The 23,760-nt window shown below is 38.3% G+C and overlaps 1 protein-coding gene across 1 annotated transcript in view; it reads left to right on the top strand.

Annotated features, from left to right (window-relative positions):
- ADGRB3 (adhesion G protein-coupled receptor B3) overlaps positions 1–23,760 on the top strand; it is a 790,044-nt gene that overhangs the window by 383,607 nt on the left and 382,677 nt on the right. The window contains exons 8-10 of the mRNA XM_018560884.1: positions 14,490–14,591; positions 14,867–14,973; positions 18,664–18,858. Coding sequence (XP_018416386.1) covers positions 14,490–14,591; positions 14,867–14,973; positions 18,664–18,858 — 404 coding nt within the window. The remainder of the gene's footprint in view (positions 1–14,489; positions 14,592–14,866; positions 14,974–18,663; positions 18,859–23,760) is intronic.

The following is a 23,760-nucleotide window of genomic DNA, read 5'->3' as shown; positions in this document are numbered from 1 at the left end:
GCCAGCTTCGGCTTTCAGCACGGCTCAGCTGAGCTGATGCATATACGTTCGGCTCGGCTGAGCCGCTCGGCCATGATCGGGAGCTGTACGGGCTATGGTGAATAGCCCGTACAGCACCCCTTCGGTTCAGTAGAAGCTGGGGCCGAAGCTAGCCGAAGGATCGGCCGAAACTACGGCCAGATCCTTTGGCAGCTTTGTGAATAGACCCCTGTGTTCTGTCAGCCATTTTTTTTCTGTATGCTCAGTCACGTAGCTTAGTGAAAAGACCCAGCATGCCAAGATGAAGTGACTCACATGCAAATGTGTGTGAGTTACATTATCAGAGCCCGGTCAATAAAGCGGCTAAACACTTGAAACCCAGAACGAGACCAGGGAGAAGATGGATGTGCCAGCAAGGGAGGAACGCAGTGCTGGAGCGGATTGTTTTGGCAGGTAGGTCTGCTATAATAAGCTAATATGCCGTGTGTACTAGCACATTATGGCTAAAAGCTCAGGGTTTTTTTTAAATGCCTTTACCTACACTTTAACTCTTGCATGGCCCTGATTTCAGTTGGGTATATCAGCACAGTTAGCTTAAATATCATTTTTTTCAATTGTTTACAAGATTGTAATAATAATAGTCCAGTGTATTAACTGTGTAAATTCCCAATATTGTACAGTGTTTGGTTATGTAGGTAGGACATGCCAGAGCCACACACACACCACACACACACACACACACACAAACAAATACAACTAATTAACGATATATATACACACACATTAGCCAAAGCGCATGTTTAGCATGTGTTCACAGAAACGAGGCACAACACGCAACGTGCTTGTGTTGCCATCAGTTTCTAAAGGCACCCCAAATGTGGCCAGGAAGATGTGTGTTTTTGCTCTGCTTTTGTCGAAGCAAAAAACGTGGAATGCGTGTCGCAAAATCTGCTACATGAGGTTTTTTTGCCACATCGGTCATGCGTGCAGGCCCAATTGAACACAATGGGGATTTGCGGCAAATGCAACACAGTAACACGCACACACGCATACCAGCATGCGTGAACGTGATGCACATTCAAACCTGCATTTTGTTATACCTTTTCGATATGTGTAAAAAATACCTGTTGTTCCTGATAACTTCTTGTGCTCTTGGCTTGCTCTGCTCTCTTATCAGTTACATTGTTCCTGCAAACCACAGAGTACTTCAACCTATGCTATGAAGCACAAAAAGAGAGTGAGCATTGCCACCTTAACTGTTTCTTAAAGGGTCACCAGGAGACCAGGTCACCAGGTGAAAAAATGCCCGCAAAAGACTGGTAAGGACTAAGGACTGGTAAGCTAAAATATATTACGTCTTTGTTCTTGAGTCTACATGTGCTTTGTAAGCGGATCCTGAAGGCTGAAGCTTTAGCAAACTGAGAGTTGTTCTGGATAGCTCACTGGAGATTGGGACCTGCGTGGGACTTACAGTAACTACACAGATAAAAATGGATTATTACAATTAAAAGCAAGTCCATAATTAAAAATAAGATTTCTATTAAACAAACTGTGCTGAAATACCTTGATAGGATGTAGGACCTGGAGGGATTAATGATGAATTATGAATGTCATCACATTATAGCACATTAACAAACATATTTAAAAAATAATTTTAATTCTCAAAAGATTTTTAAGAAATCCCTGCTGATATACCCCATCGGGAACAATCTGCCAAGAATTTAAAGTTAATTATAGATGATATTTTTACTTTTAGCCTAAAGATATTCCTGCTTTTATTTTTTATGATTTTCCGTTTTTTTTCAATTCATCAGTTATTCTGTAAGAACACAAAAGCAACGTGGACCACATTAAAAAATGTTAAAAAATATGTTTTTTTCTTGTGAAAGTGAAAAACTACCGATATCCCAATTAAAAGACTTTGTACATGAGATATTAAGATTGCATGGGAAAGCTACCTACAATAAAACAGGCCTTATGGTGAATCAAATGATAGTCAACCAAGTCATAATATTAAAGAAGAATTCTGGGCAAAATTATTATGAACCCTTGCAGTGGGGCTAGCCCTACACTGCAAGGGTTAACTGCTCATTTTGGTCTAGAGTTCATCTTTAATATTATGACTTGGTTGAGTTTTTCTTTAAGAACATGTTTTGCTTACTGTGGGGTAGATTTTCTAAAGGAAAATAGTCCACTCATTTTACAAGGAAATGTTCCCTTAGATTAGTAAATGTGGTTAAAGGACAATTTAAAAGTTTTGTAAAAGGTTTAAACTTACCTGTGTCTTCGCCGCATGCTCCTGTCTGAAGATCTGAAAATTCTCGGGTGACCGCCAATAATTGTGGGGCCTGCGCATACGCAGTAGAGATTTTCAGCTGGGAGACGAGGAGAGACACAGGGTAAGCCAATGCATGCAGCCCCGCAGCGTGCACCCACACAGACTCCACGGGACACAGAAGACTCAGCAGTCAGCGCAAGGATCATAGACCGGCACCAGTACTGCAGGGACTCCTGAAAACTACTGGAAAGAAGAAGATGATCAGAACAAGAGGCATCATTTAATGTAAGTCCCTACACCAGCATGGGGGGGGGGGGTGAATGTATGATTTAATGTCACTTTACAATTCAATTTGCAAAATATATCAAATTACATACAAGAGAAACAACAAAAAAATGTTTCTTGCTTGTATATGATTGGATGATGGAATTTAGCAGAGCTTCACCTAGCTATACCTTTGTAGGATCCACCTGACTCAACCAAAGCTAAAAATTGACTGAGCCAAGTGGAACATTGGTGAACGAACAGTGACTGCACCCAATCAGATGTAGTGACTGTTTGGATATTCAGACAGCCACGAGTATTACAGCTGTCTGAATACAGTAACTGGATGGAGTCCTCCATCCAGATTTTTGTTTTTCATTCACAGTTACTTTGTGCTTATTTTTATGTTAACTCAGTCGCTAAAATGCAATCTATTTCGTAACTGTCTTTGTGTAAAAATCTAACCATATGGTAACAATATATCATAGTTCATTTGTAATGGTGTCCTTTTTACAATCTGAACAATTTGAAATAGTTTTACATAAATTGGATTACTTGAGTAAATCACACAGCCATGTTTTGTCCTGACATTTCATTCTGTAGTTTTTCTGATCTTTCAAAAACAACTAGCAGCTCATTGATAACATATGTGCACATGCTGTTCTGACAACATTGGACTCAAACCCCAAGATTGATCAAGGCTGCAGTTGTCAGTGAATTTCACACTTCCAAAGTCATTTCACATATTGCATTTCTTTTTTCATCGTTCAAAAGCAAAAGTTGTAAATTGTAAATCCTCGGCGCCTGAGAGTTCTGTTTTTCTTTCATTTCTCCGTCCACTGCCAAAAGATAGAATGTAGTAACCATGGTAATGTGCAAGTAACTTTTATTCTACAAAGTAATAGAATGTTCACTCCTGAGGCCTTTTAAACCAAACGATGCATAGTTTATTGCCTATATATACATCTGATATTGTATAATACTAGAACAGGCATCTATAAAATGTTTACATTTCCGTACATTTCATTAAATTGCATTTTTTTTACAATAATATTTTACTTATCTGATTGACTGCGGATTCCAGCAAATAAACTAATAGGTATTATGTCTAGAGAGAGTTTGTATCTTAAGGCATATGAAATAATTCTACCAACCAAAAGTAACCAATTGGAATGAAACTTCCGGTGATCTAAATAGTTGTCCCAGGTTTCTGGACTTTACATGCCATCACTGCTTTTTGTTCTGCCCTATTTCACTGGCCCAGCTCCCTAGACTTGCTGACAATGATATCCATGTTTATCTAGTTACCTGTTCAGAGATAAGGGCAGATTCCTCCTAACTATAACTATTATTATTTGCTATGATAACCATTATTTTCAGCAATGAAAGCTCAAAACCAAAATTATTATGGCAAATATACCAGGGCTATAGCTTAGGGAATTCCATCTATTACACTGATGTCACACAAGCAATTTGTAACCTATAAGTGGAAACTAGCCATTTGTGTCACATACCTTAGTTCAAAGATGTAGAAAAAGTCATTGTATATATTGAGCAATGAAAGGACCGTGGATCCATTTATACAAGAAATGCTTTTTATCTATATACACAGTCACAATAGCAGGCACCTTACAAGATTAGATAAAAGCTTTGAATAATTTTTACAGTTTGCACTCTGAAACTTTCGCAACTTTACATTTATATCCTGTTCCTTTAACTTTATTGCACTGAGACAAAGCTGTTTGTTTTTATCTTCACTGAATGCATTACAGATCGACTCTGCTATGCTATTGTCATTGTAAATGTGTATATGTGTGCATATTCTTACAAAAGATAAAGACAACAAATGTTTGCTGCTAAATTTTTTCTTTTTCTGGTGCCACTCTTGCAATAAAAATAATAAACAAAAGTTTTGCGATATTGAAGGCACAGGTAAGAACTTAGCAAAGTTATATTTCTATTTCCATTCACAAAAACAAAACAAAACCGTATAAGCATAATCGGAGTAAAGGGAATCATTAATCAAATCTTTGGGAATTGCATTTGACAACAAACTCATCAAGGCATGAAAATTAGCATTAGTGCTTTGAACATTGAATAAACATTTGTTTTTAGTTTAGCAATCTCATTACATTCAAATTGGGTTTAAGCTTTTTTAAATCTACTTTTGGATTATGCAGCAAATATATAAAATATATTCAAAATCTGGCAAGCTTTACAAGTATTTACACTACAATTATGTTAATTTATTTAGGAATATTAAGTAGTCAGAGGCAGCAATCATCCTTAAAACTGTAACTAAGAAGAAATGCAGTTGCCATTTGTGTTTTTCATGTCCATGAGTGTGCAGGATTCTTTTTATCATAGGAAAATGCCAGGCTTTTTTTCACAGGTAAAACCTTCCCAAAGCAGAGGAAAATATCAACATATTAGCTTGGTAATTATCAGTATAGCTTTGTGGTGTGGGATATGGTTTATCTCCTTATTAGGGACATTTTGGATGTTCTCTCCAAGGTTATGTAGCTTTCCTCCAAGTGCGTCAGTTAACTACCAAAGATATAAAAACCTGCTTTTGACCCTACTGACCTAATAATATATATGTGTGTACTTGTATGATAGAAGTAGACACGCCTAGGATCCTTTCACTGCATTTCACACTTTAGTAAATAAGGCCTTTAGCTCCTCTGGTTTAAAGTCTGATGTCAGAGTTATTAGCTGCTTTATAGAGTGTTGTAGTGTGCTGTATAATATGTCAGCACAGAATTCAATAAGCAATAAATATAGAAATAAATAATAGACAGTTCACTGTTTACAGGAAAGTCAGGAAATCACCAGCACTCATAATTAGTGGTTATTAGTGGTACAAAGGATACATAAAAGTAAAGTATGGAACACCTCCAGAAAACATATTAATTCACCAATCCTCTTAAATGTGTAACTACCCAGTAGCCTGATTTGCAGTGGACATGACAAGTCATTTACAATTTTATTTAATGAAGAACATGAAAGGTAACCCTTTCTGAAATAAATATTGAACTGCCCTTGCCGACTTCTGGTTCTCCATATTCTTGTTACCTGAAAGTCTCACCGACCTCTTTCTTCACTGATATGGTGTTGATTTACAAAATGATTAGTGGTCACTTAGCAGAGTAAATGCTTACTTAGCTATGTATAAAAGTGTATGAGGTACATTTACTTCAACCAACCAATCATGTCCAAGCACAAAAGTTGATTTTTGTTATTGGCTACACATATGATGGAGTATTTTTAGTGAACACAGGTTAACCTTTTTTAACTAACATTTACTTTGCAAACTAAACATACACTTTGTAATTGTCAAGGAAGTACCTAGTCAACTTTGTTTTGCAGAGCATTTATGCATCAAAGATATTAGCCAGGAAATTTAATATCTTTAGAAAAAGATCCTTTCCTTTATAGAAATAAAATACCATATAACATGTTTTGTGGTTAAACCGCCGCTTCTTCAGAAAAGGTGTGTCACAACATCATTTGGGTGATGTTAAATTACAATGAAAAATGAATTCATAAATTAATAGTCTACACCCCACAATTGTTTTCTATCAAGTGGACTATATATGTAGCTGTGTATATCAAGAAACAAAAATACATTTGCAGTTTACAGCACAGTATAATATGGTAGAGGTATAGTCTACATTTCTAAATACTGCCTCATAGTAAAAAAAACTATGGTATTGGAATCAAGGTTATAAATCAATAAAAATAAGTTCATGCAGTAGACAAAATCCATCTAGATAAAAATACATATTCAATACTTGGTTGGCATTAAAAAAAGGTGCACATTGCAAACTCAATGGGGGAAATTGAATTGGAGCAGTTGCCCATGGCAACCAATCAGCTTCTATATTCAGTTTGTTCAGTTAAGATTTATAAATGAAAGAGAGAGTATCTGATTGGTTACCATGCACAGCTGCACCAGATTTTGTCTGCTCCAGTTTTGACCAATTCCCCCAGTATGTTTAAATCAGTTTAAATCACTTCATAAACCCTGATCCATAGGTAAAAATACAGTTAGCTGATCGTCATGATCCTAAATTAAAACAGCAGGTAACATTCATATTCAGTATATGTCTGGTATGAATTGAGATCATTTCATGTAAAAGTGCAAGAATAATGGCATTTTTTATATTTAAGAAGCGGCAGTTTAGCCAAGAAGCATGTTATAGGTTAACAAGGAACTTTTTATGAAGATATAAAGGCTCTTGAGTAATCTCTTTAACATTTGAATCTTGTGTGATTCTGCAACTCAAAACTAGTAATATTTTGAGGTACTTCCCTAATGGTTTCATCAACCATCCCATATAAAGTCCACCTAGTAGGATGAAGATTTGGTTCCCCAAATGCATTGAGTGCAACCAGCATTATAGATAAAGGTGTGTGTGTATAAACAGACATATTCTCCATAAACAGAGCATACCAACAGTTTACTAGCCACTATTATTGGCAACCTTCCCAGATGTGAGTAATCTGCACTTTTTTCAACCAACATTTTACTAACTGTGACTACCTCTATATACAACTACATTATATTGGGCTCTCTTGTGCTCTATGTCTTTCCCCGCCTTCCTTTTTTTCTTTTTTTTCCACTCTCTAATTTTTTCAGAGAGGGAATAACTAACTATGATATATTTTAGTAAACCAATCCCTTTGTGTCACTAAATAATAGGAACATGTATTGCCATAATGATACCTTTTAATATTGCAGAAGGAGATTTTAGGGCACAAAGATTTCAGAAGCTCTGGGTGGACACACTAATACATGACAATTTCTGACTGACTGCTCATAAACTAGTCAAGTTTAATAATAAATAGTCTTCCCTATCTTAAATTCATAATTCCATCTTGAAGATGTTGCATTTATGGATGCTGAATTTCAGAGGGTAGTCCTGTTTTGTGAGCATCATTCCCTATCCACTTTAAATTTATATTGTTTTTAGAACATATCCACCTAATGAGTCTCAAAGCAAAGTGGAATTTAATATTCAGAAGTGTTTGTTCCATAACTGCTTCAGGAGGATAATGAAGCCTTGAGGATTGTAGACTTCCATTAAAGGGTGAAGCAGAAAGCTGCTTTGGGCAATTGTACCATTGTGCACCTTACATCCACTGGTACCTTAAGATTACTTTGTATTAATGCCTCAGTTTGTTTTGCAATGATCATGTTTAGACACAATAGAGCTGGCTGGGTGAGGTTATTTATGACTTGTGATTTTTTAGTTATATAAATATTACATAACAATTTGACCTAGAAACGAAATTAGATTAAAAATCCATCTATTTAAGTAGATATATCACTGTAAACCTAAGAGCGCTATGGGTTTTACAGTCATTAGCTGAAAAGTCTTAATAAACACTACTTAAATTGCTTCACAGGTTGCCATGATACCGTGATGTCATAATGAGTTATTATCATAGCAGAAATTGATGGAAAGCAGCCTTTGAAATTCTTAATCTTTCTCGATAAATGTAATATGAGGCTTCCTGGAGTGATCAAAGACCACATGTGAAGGTCTTAAAAAGACTGAGATGCCCATCATTGATCCAGTGATCTATTATGCCTGCCTGCATGCAAAAACTATTCGACATGAAAGAAAAAAGACTTTTTCCTTTACAGGGCTATAATATGACCTGGGGAGCTTAAAGCCCAATTCCAGGCAAACAGATTAGCTACATATATTGAAACTGTTTTATCTGCACAAATAGTTTTTATTTATGTTCATTCAGCCCTGAGAATTAGACAGCTCTGTCTCAACTATGAACTCATCTATCTGTCACTCTACTCTTTCCATCTATCAGCATGTATCTTGCACTGCAGCAAATCTAATTGGTTCATTTTGCTGTTTCCTCTCCCCAGACTGCTTTGCTGTACAGGAACTGCTAGAAGCTGATAACAAGCCAAATTCAGATATTGACACTGCTTGCATGTAACACAGAACATTAAAAAGGGTATCCAAACCCAAAAACTAAAATTCAATATATTGCAGATTACTTGTTATTGGCTGTGTGGCTATATTACTTTCCTTTTTCAATCTTGTTTTCCTTTATTTTTAACAATCTTTTTTTCCTTTATTTTTAACTGGTGATCCTGCATGTAACACACTTCATTTCCTGGGGTCACAACTAGGCATGCACCGATACCATTACTAGCATTGTACTCGTACTCCCCAAATGCTCCGATACTTACCTCCGATACCAGAACTTCCGGACAGAGGGAGATCTCCCTCTGACCGGCAGTGCTAAGGGAGCATGGAGGCGGCATCCTAATCAATCAAGAAGCTGTGGGAATGTAATGACCCACCTTTTGGATTCCTGATTGGTCAGGAAGCCAGGCTGCCTAGGAACAATGAGGCCAGCTTCCTAGCCAATCAGGAAGATGGGAGGTGAGGCATGACATTCTGCCCAGCTTCCTGATTGGCTAGGAAGCCAGCTTCACTTGTTGGTAGGCAGCCTGGCGAAATGTCATGACTCGTGTTCCAGCTTGCTGATTGGTCAGGAAGCGTCGCTGCCTAGCAACAAATGAAGCCGGCGTTTCAGCCAATCAGGAAGCTGGGAGGCGGGTCATGAAGTGTCATCTGGCTTCCTGATTGGCTAGAAAGCTGGCTTCACTTGTTGCTAAGCAACCCGGCTTCCTGACCAATCAGGAAGCAGGATAGCACCTCATGACTCACCACCCTGCTTCCTGATTGGTCAGGAAGCCAGGCAGCCTTGGCAAGTGAAGCCAGTGTTCTTTCACTAGAACTCCAGCTTCACAGGCAATCAGGAAGCCAGATGACAGTCATGATCCAGGAAGCCTGGGTCATGATCCACCAACCGGCTTCCTGAAAATCAGGGCACACGGCACCAGTACACAGTACAGTAATACCTTGGTTTACAAGCATAATTCGTTCCGGAAGCATGCTTGTAATCCAAAGCGCTTGTATATCAAAGCGAACTTCCCCATAGGAAATAATGGAAATTCAGATGATTCGTTCCACAACCCAAAAATATTCATATACAAATGATTACAATACTGTACTGTAATATAATACTGTACAAAATATAAAGACAAATAAACCAATTACCCATACCTTTGTGGTTGGTGTGAGGGGGACGAGAGAGAGAAGGATTATTGTGTAGGACGACTTTCACTATCACTAACGGAATCACTGCTATCTCTTGACTCAATGGAATCTTTTTCATTTCGTGAAACCTTAACAAGGAATCTATCCAATGTGACATTGTGTTGTCGTTAAACAGACTCATCGCTCACACAGCTACAGCCTTATTCGGGTGGCGCTTTTCTACAAAAGTTTGCTCTTATTGCAAGACATTTGCTTGTATATCAAGGCAACATTTTTCAGAAATGTTTGCTTGTCTTGCAAAACGCTCTCAAACCAAGTTACTTGTAAACCAAGGTATTACTGTATTCTGTATCGGCGAGTACCAAAAAAAATATATCAGTACTCGTACTCGATTCCGACAAAAACGTTATTGGTGTATCCCAAAACACACTCTCTGTACTGTATCTATGTCTCCCTAGGCCGCTCTTTTGATTTGGACTACAAACACTTCCCCATCCCTGTTTCCATTACATAGGGAGGTGTCCTGGAGTTCACAGATGAGGACACCAAATTTCCTGCAAGATCAACTGGTATTTGTCTGCACTAGCAGAAAATATACTTAGCCTGAAAAAAGAAAAGTAACACTGCCACCACATCTAAGGATTAATAAACTGCATTATATAACATTTTTGTTTGTTGAAGATATATTTAATGGTGTAATAACCCCTTTGCTGCCACCAACATATGTCATACATCGGCGACAGTGGGCCCCTGAAAGCAGACTCTCCGCTGCAATGTGTCTACTACTTTTGAATTTACTCTGGAAGTGATTTGGGTAGTTGTGAAAAGAGGTGGAGGGAGGGAAGAGGGTCCAGTGAGCTTCTATTTGCTCTCCTCCATGCTGAACGAACCCAGAAGCAACAATGATTTAGTCACTTCTGGTTTCCCAGCTGTCATTTCCATGCCAGAGAGGCTAGGGAAGAAGCTGATAAAGCATGATCTGTGCTTTATCAGCTTCAATGGGCTACAAAGGTGCTATTAGGGGTCTCATAGTCCACTCCTCTTTCAGCGTTTACCAAAAATTGGGTAATATGTTGTGATTAAGTGCAGTCACATTATCTTAAGTGTATTTTTTACAGAGATTTGGGTTTGATAAACAGTAACCAATATTATGCATCATAAAACATTGCAACTGTTACCATTTTATTGTATACAGTCTTTGTTTTCAGGAAATATATAGTTTGGGGGGGTTAAATAATCTTCAGGCCTAAAATGTGCATTTTAACATGTATCTGGCAGCGAAAGGGTTAATTAATAGAGAGCTCCATTTATTTGTGTCTTTTTCATCTAAATAGACAATTAAAATGTGTTTATCTAACTGTCTAACTTGCCAAAAGATGTGTTATTCTATTTGCCAGTACTGTAATTTGGCTATGGCTGTCAGAATGATGTTGGTCCCCAACATCATTAAAATTAGGTTGTATTCATACCTGATAGTGATGAGCCGAACACCCCTGTGTTTGGTTCTAATTCAATCTTTCGAACATGGAAAAAGTTCTAATTTGAACATGGAAAAAGTTCTAATTCGAACTTGGGACTCAATGCAAGTCTATGAGGGTAGAACTTTCAAAAACAATTGTACCCTTTAAGAGGGCTTATATGCAAGTTATTGGCCTTACAAAGTGTATGGGGATGCAGGTACAGCACTTGAGGACAGGAATCAATGCAAAAAAACTTTTAAAACATATTGTTTTTAAAGGAGCAGTTATTTTAACATCATTTAAAGGGTGACAATAAAAATTAAGAATTCCTTTAAATATCCCTTAAGGTCTGGTAGGAATATTGAGGGGAGACCCCATGTAAAAAAAAAACAAAAAAAGGTGTGGAGTTCCCCCCTAAAGTCATACCAGGCCCTTAAGGTCTGGTAGGAATTTGAATGAAAGGTCTGGTAGGAATTTTTCTTGGGGTCCCCCATAAAAAACTTGGGGTCCCCCATAAAATTCCCAACCAGACCCTTGATCTGTGCATAGGCCTGGTAGGGCCAGAAAGAGCGAGCGCCTCCCCCCATACCAGGCCACATGCTCTTGGCACTGGGATGGTGCTTTTCCAGGGTCGCCCCTGGAAAAGCACCTTATCCCTGTGCCGATGGGGACAAGGGCCTCTTCCCCACAAGCCCCTGGGGAATTGGTTGGGGGGTGCGGGCAGGGGACTGATTCACATCAGGGTACCCCTTTAATACCCAGATGCCCCCCTTGTGAATGAGTAAGGGGTACTCCTCCAATAAAGGGTTAAAAAAAATGACTTTTGGAAAAAATCCTTTAATTGAAAAACAAATGATTTCTTGTTAAAAAAAGACCCCAAAAATGACTTTGCCCAATCATGGCTCTTATGGAATACTTAGCCCTGATTGGGCAAAGTCTGGCACGTGACCTGTGGTCAGGTGCAAGCCTTTAGCCAATTAGGGTTTCACAATGTGCAGTGCCTTGTGGGGCATTCCGCGGTCGAGCAGACCACCGAACATTCTTATAGTTCGTGTGTTCGCCGAACTAGCGATGTTTGAGTTGAACGTGACATCCAGCCCAACCCTAATACCTGAGTGTGAGCATTTACAGGTGATTTTGGAGAATTGTCTTGTGCATTTTTGCACATTCTTTCAGGCATATTGAGGTTTGAGTGTTTTTGTTTAAGCCAACGGAAAGCTAGGTTCTAGGAGAAGGAGATGGTTGTTCAGTTTTTAGTAATTTTTCAAGTTCTTCCATTGGAGTCTATAGGGTCAAACATGCCCCATTCTACTCAAAATTAGTTCATGTCACTTTCTGAGCTTTAGGCATTGGGCTACAGGTGCCCGAGCACTCAAATTTAAAAGTATGGGAATTTGGTTGCTGAGAGTTTTGGAGCTCAACTTTAAGCTATAAACTGCTCAGGTATGAATCAGGGCTTAAGCAATTGAACTTGGTACAGGAACCTTCTTAACCCGTTGCTTGAAGAAAGAAGGTGCATCACCAAACTAATTATCACTTGAGTCTGCCATGTAGTAGAGACTGTCTAGCTCACAGTCCTGCCTCCCCTCCTGCCATTCTGAGTTTTGCTGTATAAAGAATTTCATGAAAAAAATCAAGTGTTTACATGAATTGCATTTCTAAAGACATTTTATTAAATGCATTAAGCAGTGTTTTAAATCTCTCTGAAGCGCAACTTTAAGGGATAATTGAACTTTTAGTACAAGTCACATATATACCACTCTCTGCTCTATGAAGATGCTCCCAGTGTGACCCACTGGGCACTGAACAGCCTTTTCTCTCTTCTGCACATACAAGGAGGAATTTCAATTCATTCTTATGGAAAAGCCTTCTGTTATTCATCCCAAGAGGTAATGGAGAAGAGGTTGTATGGCTCCCAGTGTGGTGAATAACTTTGGGAAACAGAAACAGATAGCTATCATGCTTTGGAGGTTTAGACATTTAAAGAATATCTGTACCTTTGTAACACACACTAAAAATAGCAAAACCTAAAAATCTTTAATTCTGCTCTGAATACCCAAAACAACCAAAATAGAGAAAATGGTTTTCCAACTGCTATAACAAGTTTTCCATATATACCAATCTGTCTCCTAGTAACTACACCTACACCACTGATAAGATCATAGTTATACAACATCAAACAGCATTCTACCACCCATGTTGATGCATTAGTACAGAGGTCTAAAAACAAGTTTAATAGGAAATAAGAATAGGATGTAAACAAGCTTTTGCAGCAATGTATTTATATTCCTCTGTTTGCTGACAGTGAGGTATGAAGATGTTGTAATCTGTAAATAGAGACTTTGGGGGTGATTTACTAACCTAAACACACGCACGCACTAGGTGCGTGTGATTTTTACACAGCAAAACGTATTTATCAACCAAAAAGTCTCCAAAAGCATATTTCCACTAATGCCATATATGGAAAAATCATGCACATGATGCATATATAATGCTGCTTCACAGTTTAGACAAAAATGGTTAGCTCATGTATTTACATTCCTGCATTCATCAACGCAAGCAACACAATGTAGAGCTAATTTACATAACATCACCTTGCAATTCATGCAGGGCTTTGCACAACACACCTGCTGGGTGTGTACACACTACAAAGGTGTCTAGATTCCACCAATAGATCATGCTGGGAGGGAACACACTACAGAGGTGTATACTTGTTTGTGGCGTGTTTATAAGGTTAGTAAATCAACCCCTTTGTGTCTGTGAGAGTCTCTGCTGTTTACCATTGTTATGGTCAGCAAGTTTTGCTATGCTATAGCAAAACATAGAGTATAATTATAGATTAATCTGTCTTTTAACTCTTATAGTATACAGTATATGTAATCAGACTTGCTATTATTATTTCTTAGTTTCAGATTCAATAACTCCTTGCTGAGTCATTATTGAAGCCCAATGCTTGTGGTACCAAGCCTTCCTTATTGGGTTGTGAATTTGTATTGAATCCCTCTGCTAATGCTTTTCACAGAGTGGGGTTGCTGTTTTCTCAAAATGCATCGGGGTGACCAGTTACGATACAAATAGCACTCAGAATAATTCCTCTGCAAGGTGAAATAAAAGCAAAAATATTAACAATGCAATAACTAGGTAACTACAATGTTTATAAACTGCATGAGAAATTGAGTGAACAGCACATACATCTGCAGGATATTACGTTTAAGAAAGAAAAAAAAGGGCCAGGCAGAAACTGCTGGGTGAGCTATTTTTACCACAGAGCTAATGTTTTTAGAAACAAACATTCTGGACTACTAAGGTTTTTTTTCCTCAGGCATGTTGAGAACTGAGTAGCGTGACAAATAATCTCAGAATCCTAGATGTGTGTGTTTAATATAAATCTCTCACTCTTATTCACAGCTCCTTATGAAATCTGCCCTGAGGACTATTTGATGTCTGTGGTATGGAAAAGAACCCCAGCTGGAGACCTGGCATTCAATCGATGTCCTCTTAACGCTACTGGTAAATGCTCTTCTATTAAGAGATGTACACATTTATATATAACTATATGAGTGATGATCAAATATGTTTATTTGTCTCCAAAGCGGAAGATCATAATTGAGCCTTTCAAACAATCATTTGTACAAATAGAATTTTAAGAAAATTGAATATATATCGTGCATCTCATTTCCCAATGTTATATAGCTAAATAGACTCATTTTTGAGATTGCTTGTTTATGATTTCAGCATTGCTGCAGAGTCTAACAAATATTTTCTGCATCCTGTGTGACTCATAGGCACCACTAGCAGACGCTGCTCGCTCAATCTTCATGGTGTAGCCTTCTGGGAACAGCCAAGCTTTGCAAGATGCATATCAGCTGAATACAGACACTTGCAGCTTTCAGTAGGTGCAAAGCCAGCTTTTGTCCTTGTTATGTTTATTTCCTATTATGTAGCTGAGCTGAAAATGTAACTCATTCATATCTAGTCGGAAATGCGGCACTGGCAAAGCAAAGGAAACAGCTCTGGATTCTTCACATGCACATTAATAGAGCCGGTCTTTAATCACTGAAAATGCATTTCAAATGTTTCCCTGTAAATTAACATGGATAGTGGGGGTTTACCACATCAATACTGTCAGTCAAAATCTATTTTCTGTTGTACAACCTACTGGCAAAATATTAATAAGAAATGAGGATTAATTTCTCTTATTTCTCGATGTGCTTGATATGTATATGTGTATCTATTTTCACCTTACAAACAAGACATAAGCAAATTGGTTATCTAGATCATCAAATCTGAAATTGCACATGTGATTTAGGCTTTGCTAACCTTCAATTAAATGTTCATACGTGAAGCAATGAACATTGCTGGACCAAGTGGATAGCTAATGTAGATTGTTTTAATGATTTGTAAAGTTTGAAACTGGTCATGCAAATAATGCTATGCATCTGCACTTTTAAACTCAATATATGACAGGTGAACTGTCATATGTCACCATTACAGTTTATGAACGTAGAGTCCTGACCACTGACGAATTTGGCATACATTGACCTGGGGCATGCAAATGCTCTCCTTTTGGTGCTATTTCCTAAAAGAGAACTCCACCCCCCTCCACTGTTCCATTCTGCAATCAGAATTCTGTTAGAGGGTGCCAAGGTATTTTTATTGGATTGTGGATTGGTGGGAGGTAGGGCATAGCTCCAAGATCTCATGGCTTGTACACAGCCACAAGCCCCCATTCACTTTACCCCCTACTCCAAGATATACTGTTCATAAAATACATGTTTGTTTACAGACAAAGTTGTCAGTTTTTTATGTGCATGCTAATATTTTATACAACTTAATAAGCTTATTTGATTAGGTAGGAAAAATGTACAATGACAGGATCCTATAGCAACCAACCATATTTTAGCATATCATAGTAAAAGGAGGTAAATTGGTTACCCTGTTAATTACCCCTGTATTATGGACTGTCTTATTAAATTAGATCTGACTCTTAACTGGGTGCAGTTTGCTAAAGCACAGTGTATTATAAACAATTACAATGTTTTTTTTTAAATATAAAATCCAGTTTTACACCTTTTGAATCTTTACAACAACTTATACCACAAGATGGTGCTTTCTGGGTGCCAATAATTGTACAAACCCATGTCTAAATAACAAATATTATTACATATTAAAACTTTTTTCTTTAAAACAATTTTATGTCTGTCCACCTTATTGAGTTACAATCATGTCACATGATATGGATTCCATACATCACAGATACTTCAAATATCAAAGAATGATACAATCCTTTACATTTACTTGTTCATGACATAAAGGCTCCACGCGTTTCGTGGTTAAGCTTCTTCAGGAGCTCTGTGAATCCACACATGGACAATTACATGTTAGTACACTACAATACACAAGTAAACACACATTTCCCATACTTTTATCTGTCCCATAAAAGTATGCAATACAAGTATGGGAAATTTGTGTTTACTTCTGTGTTGTATTGTACCAACATGTAATTGTCCATGTGTGGATTCAAAGGGCTCCTGAAGAAGCTTAACCAAGAAACGCATAGAGCCTTTATGTCATATAAATAAGTAAATGTAAAGGATTGTATCATTCTTTGTATTAGAAGTATCTGTGATGTATGGAATGGATATCATATGACATAATTGTAACTCAATAAGGTGGACAGACAAACAATTGTTTTAAAGAAAACGTTTTAATATGTATTAATAAAATTAACAAAAATGACAATACAAAAGCACAACTGGGAGACAGTTGCTACCCTATAACAGGAAGTGCATGAACAAGAACCTTCATGGCAGGATCACCAGGTATTATTTTAATGGAAGATTGATACTGAAAAAGATTGAAAACTTGGATTTACATTAAGATGTTGAAGCTTATATGAGATATTAGTGACTGGATTTAGATCTACTTTATCTAAGCCCAAAAATGCAGTGTGCATTACAGTATATGTACCAAAGCCCTCATTTTCAGGATATGTAATGAATGAGACATGTGAATACATTTACCTGTTTGAAGAAGGTTTTACTGTGCTATGCACTGATTAGTTAGGGCTTTTTTGATTGTTTTAGTCCCTTCTCACCATAACCTGTATGGTTATATTGTCCTGTTGGGATCCAAGATCTATCTCATAGAAGCCATGGTTTCCAGCTGTTTGGAAACATGATTAAGGGGCAAAAATCTAAAGAAATACTTTACTGGTCAGTGTATATTTGTTTGATCTGGATTAATTTTTTAAAAGTTTGAGCGTTCATTACTACTTTAACTGCAGACCAACAAACATGTGAAGAAAAAGTTTCATGTTTCTTGAGCACAAATGATCCTTCTGGCTCCCCTAAGCATCCCCATGCATCCCCTTCTCCTACAATTTTCTTAGTGAGTTCGGCCACAGGTGGTAGCCGAAGTGCAGATGCTAATTAATTAAAACTTTACAACAACTTGTATCATTTGAGACTTGCTGTCCGAACAACTGGCCCACAAGTACCATTATGGTAAATAAGGCCATGCCATATAGAATAGTTATCTGCAGCATGCAGACACAGAGGGAGCCATTTAATGAAGGCTTTATGACACAATTCTGGTGGTATTGCTATATCTGAGTCAAATTCAAAAAAGGTTTGCAACAGTTCCATAGTTAATATTGTCATGTGTGACAAATCCACAAACTTTTGATTTGCAACAGTTTTTTATGGCTGCACACCAATTCATTAACAAATTCCAGCTAACAACCCCTGTGTCACTGGTTGCTGGGCCATCATTAGTTCACAGCAACACTGGTTGCTAGGATGCTGTCAGTTCACAGCATCATTGGTTGCTGTACTGCTGTTGACTGCAGAGCTTCCTTCATTGCTATGATGCTGTCGGCTGCACAATGACCTTGGTTGCTAGGATGCTGTTGGGCACATAGCACCAAAACAACCAATGGCACCGTGCTGCCAAAAGCCTCAAGGCAACCAAGCACTCTGTGCAGCCAACACCATAATAGCAACTAATGATGCTGTGTGGCCCAGGGACTGAACATGTACTGAGGAGGGAATGTCACAGTATGGACACTCACTATGGCCTTGGTGCAACCCTCCTCAATAACAAATTAAAGGCACCAAAACCAATAATAATACTTGTTTGTTACCTGCTAATGGTCATTTTCTCTCCATATATACAGTATATAATGTAGATATATGTATGTATATACTTGATATATATTTTAAAACATCATTTAGAGGTAGTTTGTAAGAGCTGACAGAAGTACATTGAAACCTATATGATCAGTTGGATGACATCGTAATCAAAATTTGAAAAATCTGTATTAAAAAATAGTGAAGCCGTTAAACACGAGTATATTTTACTTCAGTTAATGGGTTTTTTCTTTATTTTTATGTTATTATTATTTAAGAGATGACAGAAACGTGTATCCAGTATGTCAGAAAAAATACTAAACATACAAATGCCTGAATATAATGTAGCATATACAAGTTAGACATTTTGTTTTTTATTTGTCATATTTGTGCTATATATTGCTTGTAAAATATTTTTTAAGAAACATATGCTGTCTATTTAACTGATGTAGATTAAAGAACATCTTGCCAAGGGACAAAGAACGCTGGCAGGAGAAGGAATGTCTCAGGTGACCAAAACACTGCTCGATTTAACTCAGAGGAAGCATTTTTATGCAGGAGACCTACTGATCTCGGTGGAAATCCTCAGAAATGTCACAGACACGTTCAAAAGAGCAAGCTATATCCCCGCATCTGATGGAGTTCAGGTAAATAGGCCATGGTTTACTGCAGTAAAAAAAACATTTTAAATTGTGCCTTTTTTGTGAAACAGTAAAAAAAGGAAGGAACTCAAAACTGTAAATAAGCAACTTACCGTATATACTCGAGTATAAGCCGTCCCGAATATAAGCCGAGGTACCTAATTTTACCACAAAAAACTGGGAAAAAATATTGACTCGAGTATAAGCCGTCCCGAATATAAGCCGAGGTACCTAATTTTACCACAAAAAACTGGGAAAAAATATTGACTCGAGTATAAGCCGTCCCGAATATAAGCCGAGGTACCTAATTTTACCACAAAAAACTGGGAAAAAATATTGACTCGAGTATAAGCCGTCCCGAATATAAGCCGAGGTACCTAATTTTACCACAAAAAACTGGGAAAAAATATTGACTCGAGTATAAGCCGTCCCGAATATAAGCCGAGGTACCTAATTTTACCACAAAAAACTGGGAAAAAATATTGACTCGAGTATAAGCCGTCCCGAATATAAGCCGAGGTACCTAATTTTACCACAAAAAACTGGGAAAAAATATTGACTCGAGTATAAGCCGTCCCGAATATAAGCCGAGGTACCTAATTTTACCACAAAAAACTGGGAAAAAATATTGACTCGAGTATAAGCCGAGTTTTTCAGCCCATTTTTTGTGCTGAAAAATGCCCCCCTCGGCTTATACTCAAGTCAGCGTCTCGAGCTGGTCAGGTTTCTTCTTACTTACCTCTGCGAGCGTCGCGTCACTGCTGCTCCGGTGGGCGGCGCTCCGAGCAGGGTCATCTGGCAGTCTCCGGGTCCTAATTTAGGTGGCCGGAGACTGCCAGATGACCCTGCTCGGAGCGCCGCCCACCGGAGCAGCAGTGACGCGACGCTCGGCGAGGTAAGTAAGAAGAAACCTGACCAGCTCGAGACGCTGACTTGAGTATAAGCCGAGGGGGGCATTTTTCAGCACAAAAAATGGGCTGAAAAACTCGGCTTATACTCGAGTATATACGGTATGCTAAAAATCTGTGGTAACATCGGATCTGCAGTGCCATTTGTGCACTGTGTTGGTGTATGTTGTGATAAAATGATGCAGACATACATTTATTTGCACACAGTGTATTACAACGTGCAGCAATGCATTGCAGTGCTTTGTCATGCACTGCCACACAGTTAAATTAATGTTGTTTTAAAAAATAAAACACTGTGATGTGTTCTAATAACACACAATATGGTGTAAGCTATTTTATGTGTGTGTGGGGAGTCTTTATTTATTTTTTTAACTTTTTTTAACTTTTGTATACGTTATTAGAAAAAGAGACTGAGTGCTCAAACGCCTTCTCCAAAGCCCAAGCACTCAATGAACAGTTAGCACCCAGTCCAGAGGCTTCCTGTTCAGCTACAATGTGGAGTACATTTTTACTTTAAACCCTGTCATGAATGGACAGGAATCCTCTGTAATGAGCTGCTTCCTATTCATTAATAAACTAAGCAGATAGTAAGTGACTACTATGTCCCCAGTCATTAACGAACAGAAAGTGATGTAGAGCACTTCCTGTTCATTCATAATTGGGGACATGTCATGTGCCTGAGTGGAGACCGACAGTTAAGGAGGTTTCCCTTGCAGCTCGTGTCCCTCGACCCTGAGGATGGGAACGGAGGAGGAGTGACAGCGAGCTGTACGAGTGCCAAGGATGTAGCAGACACTTGTGCCAAGTAGAAAGTCCAGGACCTGGAACGGAGGCAGGTCAGGCAGCCGGGGTCAAGCCGGGCAGGCAGCAGCGTGTTTGAAGCAGAAGGCAGGAGCGAGATCCAAACCAAAGCCAAGGGTCAAATACAGCAAAGTACAAAACAGGAGGCAGAAGAAATTCCAATGAACAGGCCGAGGTCAGGAGGCGGGCAGCAATCGAGAATGGTCAGAAGCAATCTGGGTCAAACACAGGTAGTCAGCAAACAAGAAGAAGCAAGGAACATAGAGGACTAGCTGAAGATCATCCAGCAACTAAGGATTTGGCAGGCTGGTTTATATAGGCCAATCCATTAGCAACAGACATGTCTTTTTCTGTGCACCTTACGTGCGCACATTTTTGTGCGGAAGTTCATTGCACACACATGCGCACTGGCGCACGCTTTCCAGTTACTTGGAAAATGGAGCCATGCACATGCACAGAGGTGCTTGGTGCCTTACAGGACGTAGTAATCAATTACTATTTCCTTAGTTGTATACAAACACTGTCTATCAGTACTGATCACTTGATGCTTGTACTGCACAGTGAAGAATCCATAGATTGGTCTCACATATTTACCAATCCTCCTGAGCTGCTCTGCCCCCTCTCACCTGTGGCCAGAGCTCTCCTCTCCGCAACGCCATGCTCATCCTCCTGACAGCCAGTCTCTCCTCCCCATTGGGCACCGGATGCAGAGGCTTATGTCTCCACTGATTGATTTTGAATGAATAGCTGTCATCAGCACCTTGTCAGCAACTGATAACAGCTATTAATTTATAGGGGATTATCAGGGGGATCCTTCTGATATAAGATTATGGTCACTGAAGTGACCATGAGCATTATAGCAGAAGGCTAAATGCCAGCAATGTAAGGCATACTGACCTGGCCAGCTGGAAGCGGTTTTGTTCCACCGTATACCTAACGTTGTTGGCATGGAAAGGGTTAATGCATGTAATTTCAATGTTTTCATTGCAAATATATCTGCAGATTTATGTTGTGCGGGGGGACAACACTGATTTAGAAAGGTCCCGTTTATAAGGTGGTGAAATGTTTGCTACAATTTGACCTTTTCTAACTAATTTTCCAGATAGCATCTCAAATGCATCCTCTGCCATATGACCTTGTTCTCAGCTCCAGTCATTCACTCTGTAACTGTGACTTCTGAAAAATCCCTTTCCCGCTCTAAAATTCCCTCCCAGTCCCTGAATCTTGAAACAGTTAAGCACACTCTTTGGCTGGGTTCCCAAATTTGCATTGCAGAAAGGACCGGCAATTTATTGCACCATTGTGGTGCAACCATTAATTCAAAATGAATGGGCATCCTTATCACCACATAAGTTAATGCTTGACATAACATGATAATGTGCGAGGGGTAATTAAACATAATTATGTGAACCCTGCCTTAAAGTCAGTGACTAGCAAACAACCGATGGCACTGGATAAGCAGGACAGCTAGGGAACTAACCTATTCAAAAGGAGAGGTCAGCAACGGCAGCCTCCATGTTTCTCACTGCAGGTTACAGATTCAGACAAGCATACCGTCTCAGCTAAATTATCACTCCTTCTTCTTCTGACAAGACACACATGATCTCCTTATATACAGATTACTCACTTCTCTTACCCCTTATTTCTCTTCATTATTATTCTTGAGATTGTAAAGGCAGGGCTCTCTCCTGTTGTTTTGTGCTCAACTAAACAACTGTATGGGTCTTCAGAACATTTTGTTATGTCTATTACTTTGTACAGCTTTATGGAAGGTGCTGACAGTATATACTTTATTACTATTATTTTCATTATTAATAATAATATTAGTTTAACATAGATAGATAGATAGATAGATAGATAGATAGATAGATAGATAGATAGATAGATAGATAGATAGATAGATAGATAGATAGATAGATAGAACCTATGTTTAAGTTAGGCTGTATTTCAACAAGCCAAAATGCAAATGGAATTCCATTTTACTTTGATTGCTCATTACAAGCATGACAGAAAAAATCTGTTTAAATTGCAACAAAAAATATAATTAAATAAATATACCACAAATATCAAATTTATTTCAGTGCTATCAAGCATATTATCTAACCCTGATCTACACGTACTTGTGTGAATGTTATGCAATATTGGTCCTCTATTAACAGATGCTGTGAGACCTTTAAGAGCATCTTCGCAACAGATGCTTTGTGGTTCTTTGAAATTTTTAGTATCTCACACACAACAGAAATAGGAATGGAGATACCAAGGGACCTGTAAACTAGAAGCATGAAGAAGCTAAAATCTGAACACTGTCCCTTTGACAGGAATATAGGAAATCATTCTCAGGTGCTATAGGACTGAATTAATACTTTCATATAATGCAGGTGTTCAAGATCATGAGACCTACATGTGCTAAAGCATTGTTAAGCCATTAAAAAAGTAATACACTGAATTGCCATTCCATGTCAGTACACTTCAAGTTATATTATATTAGCTGCTAAATGATGCATTTAGCTTTCAGTCTGGTAAGAAATTCAGCATGGGCAAATGTCAACTTACCCTCACCTTATACATTCTGGCTGTTCTCCAAATTAGGTCCAAAAAGTATTCCGTGATTTATTGGGTGACTTATTTCTTCAACAATATTTCTGCCAAAATAAATAACAAAAATGCGTACAACTTATTTTCTAACACATATATGAAAAAACATCTAAATTTTTGTATAATTCCCTCTATATTCATACTTCCATAAAACAAATAAGTAACACATAACACTAAAACCCTAACACCTTTCTCCCCCCCCCCCCCCCCAAAACATACATTGCCACACATCCACAGGGGTATTGTAGGTATTATTAATCGTTTGGTATAAAAGGACAAAAAGGACAAAAGGAAGAAAAGGGATATCAAATCAGAACAAATATCTAATCAGAGTAGTCCAACGTTTTATACTTATTCAAGATTTGCCCCTATAGGTATCTAAGAATCTCTTGTGAACTCATGTAGTCCCTCCATGGGCTCCACCTCTCCCCAAATATCGTGTGTCTATTATATAAGCGGGCTATAAGCTCTTTAGATCGCATCACATTATTTAGTTCTTCCACCCATTCCGAAATCTGGGGAGAGCTGGTCGACTTCCAATGTCTGGGTATTACTGCCCTTGTAGCTGCCAGGATCGGGCCTAGTAGGCCTTTTTTCATTACAG

This window comes from Nanorana parkeri, unplaced genomic scaffold (assembly GCF_000935625.1).
Source record: "Nanorana parkeri isolate BGI_ZX_2015 unplaced genomic scaffold, ASM93562v1 scaffold484, whole genome shotgun sequence".
Lineage (NCBI taxonomy): Eukaryota > Metazoa > Chordata > Amphibia > Anura > Dicroglossidae > Nanorana > Nanorana parkeri.
The sequence above is the reverse complement of the archived record's forward strand: the minus strand, read 5'-3'. Positions and strand labels throughout refer to the sequence as shown.